The sequence below is a fragment of the Grammomys surdaster genome, unplaced genomic scaffold, assembly GCF_004785775.1.
Source record: "Grammomys surdaster isolate TR1022 unplaced genomic scaffold, NIH_TR_1.0 126185, whole genome shotgun sequence".
NCBI lineage: Eukaryota > Metazoa > Chordata > Mammalia > Rodentia > Muridae > Grammomys > Grammomys surdaster.
The window spans coordinates 5,906,105-5,916,672 of NW_021620991.1; the positions used below are offsets into that span (position 1 = coordinate 5,906,105).

The 10,568-nt window shown below is 47.7% G+C and overlaps 1 protein-coding gene across 1 annotated transcript in view; it reads left to right on the forward strand.

The window, feature by feature from the left end:
- Positions 1–5,427, forward strand: part of Slc25a33 (solute carrier family 25 member 33) — a 28,354-nt gene extending 22,927 nt beyond the window's left edge. The window contains exons 6-7 of the mRNA XM_028757871.1: positions 3,314–3,594; positions 4,964–5,427. Coding sequence (XP_028613704.1) covers positions 3,314–3,594; positions 4,964–5,166 — 484 coding nt within the window. The 3' untranslated portion in view covers positions 5,167–5,427. The remainder of the gene's footprint in view (positions 1–3,313; positions 3,595–4,963) is intronic.
- The last annotated feature ends 5,141 nt before the right edge of the window (positions 5,428–10,568 follow it).

Consider the following 10,568-nt stretch of genomic DNA (forward strand, 5'->3'; position numbering starts at 1 on the left):
TCTTTCTTTCTTTCTTTCTTTCTTTCTTTCTTTCTTTCTTTTTTTTTTTTTTTTGTTTTTCGAGACAGGGTTTCTCTGTGTAGTTCTGGCTGTCCTGGAACTCACTCTGTAGACCAGGCTGGCCTCGAACTCAGAAATCCGCCTGCCTCTGCCTCCCAAGTGCTGGGATTAAAGGCATGCGCCACCACCACCCAGCCGACAATATTCACATGCACATACAAGCACCCATCCAATCAAATTTCAAGATTCAGAGCAGGGTCCAAGAAATGGTTTACTGGGTGAACCGCCTATCTCCAAGCCTGACAACCTGAGTTCAATTCCCCAGGACCCGCAAGGCAGAAGAGAACCAACTCCTGTAAACTGTCTTCTGACCTCCACACAAGCCATGGCACACATGTCCACACACATACACATAAATATACAAAGTACATGTCATTTTTTAAAAAATTAAGATTCAGGTGAACTTTCCTCTGACCTTCACAGCAGCACCCCACCCAGCCCTTACCAATCTGGTACAGCCTCATCACAAAAGCCTGCATGGAACACAAGTCACTATCTTCCCACTGGAAGAGCCTCAGGACCAGGGAGTGTCCTGATTGGTCTGTGAGACTCCCACAAACTTTGGTGAGAAGACACTGTTCACGAAGGTACTCAAGATGTGTGATAATGGGTGAAAATGTTAAGTCAGCCCGGAACACAGTATTGTAACACAAATACTCTTAGCTGGTTTTTTTGTTTGTTTGTTTTTTGTTTGTTTGTTTGTTTGTTTGTTTTGTTTGTTTTTCGAGACAGGGTTTCTCTGTGTAGCCCTGGCTGTCCTGGAACTCACTCTGTAGACCAGGCTGGCCTCGAACTCAGAAATCCGCCTGCCTCTGCCTCCCAAGTGCTGGGATTAAAGGCGTGTGCCAACACCGCCCGGCAGGAAAATGTTTCTATTTGTGTAAAACCACAGCTACTATTTCTGTGGGCTGTCACCCACACTCATGCTTCTTGAAGGAATGCTGATTTCCAGTAGAAATTTGGGGTCTCCCAGACTAAGTTCAAGGCACTGTTGTATTCTAAGAGCCTTTGTACTTTGTAGCGCAGAGATGCAAACCCTGGAAGCACTAGCAGGCTCGTCTTCCCTCCACCTTCCTTGAGGGAGGGGAGGTGCTGAGATGTACCTGCAGGGCAAAAGCAGGACCTGCCTGGGTATATCATCCTCTTGTGACCATGCAAGCCCTGATCAGGGCTCCCAGCGCCACAGTCCATCCTGCCTTCTGAAGTGCTTGCTAGGTTCCTGTGACAAGGGTCAGTTACTTCCAGGGTAGCTCTAACTCCTGGACCAAGCATTGAAACAGTCCTTTGTAGTCCAGAACTGCCATGTGTGCCCTACATGTCCATGTTCCTGAGTATCCAGTCTCTCACTCCTCCTTACTGTTGTGCTTCAAGCTTCCGGCCAGCCTTGTCTCCTAGAAGCCTGTGGTATCACCTCAGAGCCAAGTGTTTTCAGTGTCCTGATATCACCTGTGGTTAGCAACAGATCAATGCATCTGTTGACTGAGGCCCTTTGGTACTTAGGACCGTTTTAGACCTTTATTTAGGTGAGATCTGTGAGTATATATTGTTCCAGTGGTTGCCAGGGGAATTGGTCATGCCTTTAACCTTACAGAAGTACAGCCAATCAGCAAATAGGATTATAGTCTGGTAGGATAAGGGGTGTGAGGTGTCCAGCACCCTGGAGTGTCCATAGTACAATCTAGGCTGGATGAAGTCAGGAGAAGATAGGAGAGCCTCCTGAGGCGGCAACAGCTCCCACACTCTTGAAAGGAGCTAGCCACGGGACGGGCCACACAAAAAGGTTTGAGTAAGAAAACAGTTCATTCAAGTACAGAAGTTCGGTGGTGTGGCTGAATCCCTCTCTCTCTTTTTGAGACAGGATCTCACTGTAATCCATCTAGGGTCACAGGCATGAGCCACCGCTCCTGGCTGCTTGCGCTCAGCACCATTTTATTCTGTAAAACAGAACTCATCTTCAGTGGCTCTCAAGCAGAGGACACTGTTTTATCAACAGAAGGAATGTGTATAAAAGAAACAACAAAAAGTAGATAATCCCCCCCCCCCCCCAAAAAAAAGACGCCGGGTGGTGGTGGCGCACGCCTTTAATCCCAGCACTTGGGAGGCAGAGGCAGGCGGATTTCTGAGTTCGAGAGTTCCGAGGCCAGCCTGTTCTACAGAGTGAGTTCCAGGACAGCCAGGACTACACAAAGAAACCCTGTCTTGAAAAACCAAAAAAAAAAAAAAAGTAGATGATCTCTGTGAATTTCCTTATGAAGTGAGCACAGAGGCAGAAGGATACGAAGAAACAGCATCACCTCATTTTGGTCACTATTTGAAAAGATTAAGGCAGGGATTCTGACTAACCTTAGAAATAATAGAATAAAAATACAGCATCATGGTCTGGAGAGCTGTGTCAGCAGCTAAGAGTGCTCACTGCTCAGCCCCAACACCACACCAGCCGTAGGGCAGCTGCAGGGGAAGCAATGCCTGCTGCGCATACACATATATAAAATAAATACACAATGGATACTTGAAAGTAAATGAATGAAAATATCAGGAAATGGACCTAGATTAAAAATTCCATATGACAAAACTAAGAAGAAGTACATATGTATGCATAAATATATGTATGTACATAATATGTTTGTTGTTGTTTTTCAATGCATGAGGCCCTGGGTTCAGGCCTTAGCATGCACACAAATCACACTCCAGAGAACAGTGGTGAGAGGGAGCCCTTGGCCCGGCAGGTAGCTCAGTGGTAAGCACTTGCCAGCCGTGCACACAGCCCTGGGTCTAATCCCCAGTATACCAAGAAGAGGGCCGCACCGCCCTTTCTCCTCGGCACTCTCCTGTGCCGTGGTGTTTGACCAGGTGTGTCATTTTGTCCACTTTCCACTGAGCTTCCTTGTGTCTTCTGCTGTAGCAACTGTCCTCATCTCCTGTATGCACCACACCTTACTTAGCTAATCCTGCTTTTAGATATATGGACGATTCCAAACGTTTTCTCTGACAAGTGTCATCTTCCATTAGCATTTTCTAGAATTGGGTCAGAGGTGGTAAGTCTGCTTCAGTGACTGTAGATTCAGATGCCGTCTTATTACCTGTCAGGTTTCTCTGCTAATTGAACTGGCCTCACAGTGGGCCAGAGGTCAGGTGGCCTCAACAGGAAGGACAGGTTTCTTCTCCTGTGTCATTTCAGTGTCTTAGGTGATCCCTTTAATGACTTGGGTGTGATGTGTCTCTCTCAGTGTCTGTTGTTGATCCCCTTTGACAGGGTGAGAGGCTGCCAGCAGATGAACACAGTCCAGTGTGCTCGGCATGTGTACCACACAGAAGGCATCCGTGGCTTCTACAGAGGGCTGACAGCCTCCTATGCTGGGATCTCAGAGACAATCATCTGCTTTGCTATTTATGAGAGTTTAAAGAAGTGTTTGAAAGAAGCTCAGATAGTCTCCTCCACGGACGGGACCGAGAAAACTTCCTCAGGCTTCTTTGGACTCATGGCAGCTGCTGCTGTGTCTAAGGGATGTGCCTCCTGCATTGCTTACCCACACGGTATGTTCTGCTCTTCTCTGGAGCAGTGAAACAGTTGTCGGCTTTGTCATTTGTCACTGCGTAGACTGAAATGCAAATGTAGATTGGGTGTCCCTCACCTGAAATACGTGTGACAGGAGTGATTGAGTTCAGGGATTCTCAGCTTGGAGCATGTGTAAGCATGCTGAAGCATGGTTAAGCATGTCTGATCTGGCCGAGGTGACACTCTAGACTATTGAATTGGAGATGCTCGCTCTGTCCCTGCAGGGCAGAGTAACACCATCATCGACTGCCCAGACACAAGTCATGTGAGTGGTGACCTACTCTGCCTTGCTCAGCTCCGTGTCAGTGTGACAAAAGCTGGCTGGGCCAAAATGTGGGTCACCGAACCATTGTTTTCAAAGAAGCCCAAATTAGATTTAATATTCCCTGGCTCAGATAGTTATGTGGGAGCCAAATGAAGAATCACTCTTCTTTGTAGGCTAGATAGAAATCTACTGCCTTTTTGTTTCTTTGAGTGTTCTTGTTGTTTTGTGGGGGTTTTGTTGTTGTTGTTGTTGGTTTTGTTTTTGTTGATATTGTTGTTTTGAGGACAGCCTTTTCTATATCTGGCTGTCCTGGAGCTCACTATGTAGGTCAAGTTGGCCTTGAACTCAAAGAGATCCACCTGCCTCTGCCTCCCAAGCCAGGGACACTTCCTGTTGGGATGCTAGAGATTGCCTATAGGGCCTTGTGAGTGTTACACACACAAGCTCTGCTGCTGAGCTGCACCCTTATCCAAGATGCAAGGGTGCGATTACTACTGTCCCACTAATCTACTTTAAAAACAGTTCAATATGACGTCAAAACAAGTTGTGTTTCAAAAGCGCCCTGCACAGCAGTGACGGATGTACCATGTCTCAGGAACAAGGGTTAGGTCCCTTTGTGTGCTGAGCACCACCAAGACACAAAGGCAGGAAGAGGGAGAGACCGGCAGTGCCTCCTGAGCTCTGAGGTCTGCTCAACCAGCAGGGCTGACCAGCCCCGGCCGCAGTGCTGGGAGGGAGCCCAGGTGGCTTTCCAGCTAGACAGAGCAGGGAGATCTGGGAGAGCCTTGGGAGCAGAACGCAATCTAAGAAGAACTTACCTTTTCTTTTGCCTTTTTCAAGACAGGGCCTCACTATGTAGCCCTGGCTGTCTTGGAACTCACTCTGTAGACCAGGCTGGCTTCAAACTCACAGAGATCTGCCTGCCTGTGCCTCCTGAGTGCTGGGATTAGAGGCGTGTGCCATTGTGCCCTGCTAGAACTTAACTTGCATTGTCCCTCTCACATATGATTGCACTGTCAGGTTAGAACCAAGATGCCCAGTAGCTGTGGGAGCCTTGACTTCTTCCCGCTGTCTTTCTACAGAGGTCATCAGAACACGGCTTCGGGAGGAAGGCAGCAAGTACAAGTCGTTTGTGCAGACGGCGCGCCTGGTGTTCCGGGAGGAAGGCTACCTCGCCTTCTACCGGGGACTTTCTGCTCAGCTCATCCGGCAGATTCCCAATACTGCTATCGTTCTGTCCACCTATGAGTTCATCGTGTACCTGCTGGGAGAGCGTGCTCAGTGACAGGGCACACGGCTGTGCTCTAGAAGAATAAAACTGAAAACCCTAGAGATTTTCTTTTCCGTTGATGTTTAGTGTTCAAAACTGAAACAGCGAAGGCCGTAGAATACCTGGCTTGTGTCACCTGTCGGACATTTCCTTTTGGATTCATGTTTCTGGAAGGTTTAAATTTATTAACGTTAATAGTTAATTATAACTTTCTTTTTTAACTTAAGAGGATTGAGGATGAGGAGCAAGTAAATTAAATCATGCTATTTAATTTAAGTCCGTGCCGGGTCTGTGTTCTCTTTATGCCTGCTGTACCGTAAGCCAGCCACGGGCTCTGCTGAGTGTGGAGAAGAGACGTGAGAAGCATGACTTGTTTTCTAAGCAACTGTGGAGGCTCACTGGTGGACAGGGAGAGCGGTCACTCTTGGTGACAACTGGAGGCAAAGGTTCCACAATGTCCCCTCTGTGCATCTCCATTTCCCCACGTAGGTTTGTCCAAAATCTTAAGTTTCCAGACACTGAAAACTACCCACGTTAACCACCCACCCCACCATTTTTGAGTCAAGGTCTTGGTGCTATAAGCCAGGCTGACCTCAGAGTTTAATTCTCCTGCCTTAGCCTGAAGGGCTGAAAATGCAGATGTGCGCCTCTGGGCCTGACCCAGCTTGACAATCAATACTATGTTTAGCTACATTACAAATATTTTCTTGCATTTATCCTCTTTTCTACATTTGAACCCAAGGCAGTTGTAAAGAGCTGCTTATCGATTGCTTGCCTCCTGGCAATATTTCCAGAAGTAAAACCTGTTTGATCCCTGGCACACTCTCAAGTGTGGCATGCCACAGCCTGCAGTGCTGGCCTCACACACTCACACACTGTGTTGAGCAGTGCCTGCTCTGCTGCTAAGGGATACGGTGAGACAAAGGGGCCATTGCCAGGCCTAGCGCAGACTTTTATTCTAGTGGGGGATTGGTGATGTTTAGATACCTTCTTTTAAAGTTTTTTTTTGTTAGTGGTTTTGTTTGATTGTTTGTTTTTGTTTTTGAGACAGGGTTTTCTCTGTAGCCTTGGCTGTCCTGGAACTCATTCTATAGACCAGGCTGGCCTTGAACTCAGAGATCCGCCTGCCTCTGGCCTCCAGGTTCTGGGAAAAAAGGTGTGCACTACCAACGCCCAGCCAACCCTAAACTGCTGCTCCTCCTGTTCTTACTCCCTAAGTGTTGGAATTACTAAGATGTGACACTGCACTCAATCTAGCTTTGTGCCTGCTGGACAAGCACTCTTACCAGTGAGCTTCCTCCTCATCTGTTCCCTATTTCTAAAGGAATGTAACAGGGATCAAAAAGGCCACATAAGGCTGAGGTAGGGGTATACTGGAAGCCCAGGGCCGGCCTGCTGGTCTACATGTAAGATCTGTGTTGGGGAGAAGGAAGGCAGGAAAAAGAGTAGTCCTCTGTCCTTCACTTTCATCGTGGGCTTGAACATGAATTCTACACGGAGGTGACGTCTCAGTCTGAACATCTAGATGACCGTCAGAAGATTGGCAGCTGAGGTGTCATGGTTCAGAGTCAGCTGCAGATGCTCCGGAGGGGTTGAGAGGAGTTTTCCAAGTCCTAGGCACTTCCGTTTGTTGTCTTTACTGTGTGAGAGGCCAGTGGGTGTGTTCCCCAGCTCCCCTTTGCTCCACCAAGTCTAGAAGTCAAAGCAAATGACTGTCTTTCCATGGTCCTGAGGTGCATAGCAAGAGAGGGGTCTCCATTCCAGAAACAGCTGCTGGACAGCGGCATGAGGCAACAGCCTCCTGTTTTTAAGATTTATTATTTTATGTTTGTGAGTACACTGTCGCTGCCTTCAGACACACCAGAAGAGAGCATCAGATCCCATTGCAGATGGTTGTGAGCCACTATGTGATTTCCAGGAATTGAACTCGGGACCTCTGGAAGAACAGTGTTCTTAACCACTGAGCCATCTCTCCAGCCCCAACCTCCTGTTTTAAATATTCTTAATAAAGTCTGAATAATTTTATCTATCGTAATGTTTAAAAATTAGATTCCTTCATTTCTTTTGGTTTTTCTTTGTTTTTTTACTTTATGTGTATGAGTGTCTTTCTCAACGGTATGTCTTTGTACTAAGACATATACATGAGTGCCTGGTGTGCCCTGGAGTTTAGGAGAGGGTTTGGGGTCTCCTGGGAATCAAACCTAGGTCCTCTGCAAGAATAACTGCCCCTGAGAGAAGATGTAGTCTAGGCTGGCCTCAAAGTCCTTATGTAGCTGAGGATAACAAACTGGTCCTCTTGATTTTGTCTTCCCCAGATGCTGGGATTACAGGTGTGTGCAGCTGCACTTGGCTAGACTACTTTGTTTTCATTTGCGGTTTTGGATAAATACATATGGTTTTATTTTTGGTTTTTATGTTTTGTTCTGTTTTCAGTTGAATGTTTATTTATAATTCTCTCTGTCATTCTGTGGGGCTGGTGTGGAATCTAGGGCCTCACGCGTGCTAGGCAAATACTAATTCAGCTGCATTGCCACCCTCCTTTGTCTATAAAGCATCAACATAGACACAGGTCAGTATCGGTTACATCTGGGAACATCTTGGGCTGACCACTTACACTGACAAGCTCCCGCCATGCCTATCCCCCTCCTCCATGACCTCCCTGCCCCCCCTAAAAAAAAAAAGGGTGGGAGGGGGAGAAAAGTCTATTTTGTGCTATCCATATACTCATGGGAGCATGGTCAAATTGTTAGTTGCCAGCTCCCCAAGCAGTGGTGAGTCTTTCTCCTCCTGCACCCAGGCTAGAAGCCACCACTCAGGAGAGCCTTGCACAGCTGGCGAGGGGTGGGACCAGCTCTCCGCACCCATGCCACCAACCAGTGCTGCCGTGCGGGTGGCTGGATGATCCACAGACATCTTCACAGTCCCTGGAGGAATCAGGACCACTGACCCACTTGGTGCACACGCCACTCACATCAGCACACCCCCACGGCCCCACACCCCCACACCAAAGCTGGAGGACATCACCACGGCATCAGCACACCCCCACGGCCCCCACACCCCCACACCAAAGCTGGAGGACATCACCACGGCATCAGCACACCCCCACGGCCCCACACCCCCACACCCCCACACCAAAGCTGGAGGACATCACCACGGCATCAGCTGCACGGACTGCCTATATCCAGGTGAGTCTCAGGCTTCACTGCAGCCTGGGACAGGAGCATGGACCACAGACATCAATGTGGCCTCCAGTGGCCTCATCACAGACTCCTCCTTCGAGGAGGTCCTCATCTGTGGCCTGTCATTGCCTAGAGCCAGGGGGATCCTGTGGCATAAGCTCCAGGCTGCTACACACCATCACACCAACCTTACTGGGCAACGACATGCTGTCACTGCCGGCTATTTCCAGTTTGGACTCTCTCCACAGCCACCTATGCACCATTCCATCTTTCCTTTTTCTTTTCTTTTTCTTTCTTTCTTTTTTTTTTTTTTTTTGGTTTTTTGAAACAGGGTTTCTCTGTGTAACCCTGGCTGTCCTGGAACTCACTCTGTAGACCAGGCTGGCCTTGAACTCAGAAATCCGCCTGCCTCTGCCTCCCAAGTGCTGGGATTAAAAGCATGTGCCACCACTGCCCAGCCTATTTTTTCTATCTTTTTTTCTATCTTCCCACCTCTCCATGACATACTTGATAACATAGTAGCACCAGCCACCCACCCGCCCACCAACCCTGCACCACAAGAGTAGGAGTGACCTATGTGTCTTCCCCAATAAATACATTTTATATGAGCTAATATAAGTAAGTTTTCTGTTTCCCCTACACCAGGGCATTAAGTTAATATGTTTCCTTGTTTCTTCCCCCCGCCCCACTGGAAATAGGGTTTCTCTATGTAGCCTTGGCTGTCCTAGAACTCACTCAGAGATCTGTCTGCCTCTGCTTCGAAAGTGCTGGGATTAAAGGTGGATGCCAGCACCACCAGGCTCACCACAGCATTGAAAGACAGAAACTTCAAAACCCAGAACAGAAAGGGCTCAAGCTGGAAAGGAAGGGACGGAGGCTGCTGGATTTGAAGTAGAAAAGATTACTAGAGGAGTGGGTAAAGAAAGCCCGTCATTTATTCCTTTCTTCCCGAGTTCAGTCCATGTGGGAAAATTCTCTCTCTCTCTCTCTTTTTTTTTTTTTTTGGTTTTTTGAAACAGGGTTTCGGGGGCTGGAGAGATGGCTCAGCGGTTAAGAGCACTGACTGCTCTTCCAGAGGTCCTGAGTTCAAATCCCAGCAACCACATGGTGGCTCACAACCATCCATAATGAGATTCGATGCCCTCTTCTGGTGTGTCTGAAGTCAGCTACAATGTACTCATAAATAAAATAAATAAATCTTTAAAAAAAAAAAAAAAAGAAAGAAACAGGGTTTCTCTGTGTAGCCCTGGCTGTCCTGGAACTCACTCTGTAGACCAGGCTGGCCTCGAACTCAGAAATCCGCCTGCCTCTGCCTCCCAAATGCTGGGATTAAAGGCGTGCACCACCACTGCCCTAGATCCTGTTTCAAAAGAGAATTTTCAACGGGCGGTGGTGGTGGTGGCGCATGCCTTTAATCCCAGCACTTGGGAGGCAGAGGCAGGCGGATTTCTGAGTTCGAGGCCAGCCTCATCTACAGAGTGAGTTCCAGGACAGCCAGGGCTACACAGAGAAACCCTGTCTCGAAAAAATCAAAAAAAAAAAAAAAAAAAGAAAAAAGAAACAGGATCTAGTTGTCCTGACTGACTTCTAATTCACTCTGTAGACCAGGCTGGCCTCAGTTTAGAGAACACCTGCCTCTGCCTCTTGGGTGCTGGTATTGAAGGCATGTTTCACATCCATCCCTACAGATTTATTTTTATAATTTCATTTAGATTTATGATTTTATGTGTATGAGTGTTTTGCCTGTCAAAGCCAGTCCAATAAGAGCAGCAAGGCTGTTACCTCAAAATAGTCCTTATATGTCCATCTATGCATTCATACGGTTCTGCCTTTAATAGCCTTCACTTCACCCAGGCATCCGCCAAGCACTGGACCAAGGGGACAGGTATTTCCCCATATATTTGCCATGTAATCCTGGCAGCCTTGTCAGCAGTGAGGCAGAGGACACGACCAGCTTGCGATGACACAGACTACAAATGGAAAGCTGGCCTACAGGAATGTGTGTCCCTCCCACTGGATGCATGAATAAAGGAGAGCCAAGAAGCCATAAAGACTGGTGAATGTTCTAACCCAGGGCTGGTAGCTAATGCCTGAGGTGGTCAGTTTAAAAGGTGAAAGAGTTTGTTTTGGCTGTTTGAGTAGCTCTAGTCCATGATTGGTTGATCCATTGTTTGGGGGCCTCTGGAGACACAGCTCATGATCTCAGGTATACAGCCCAGCAAAACCATCTAATGTCCT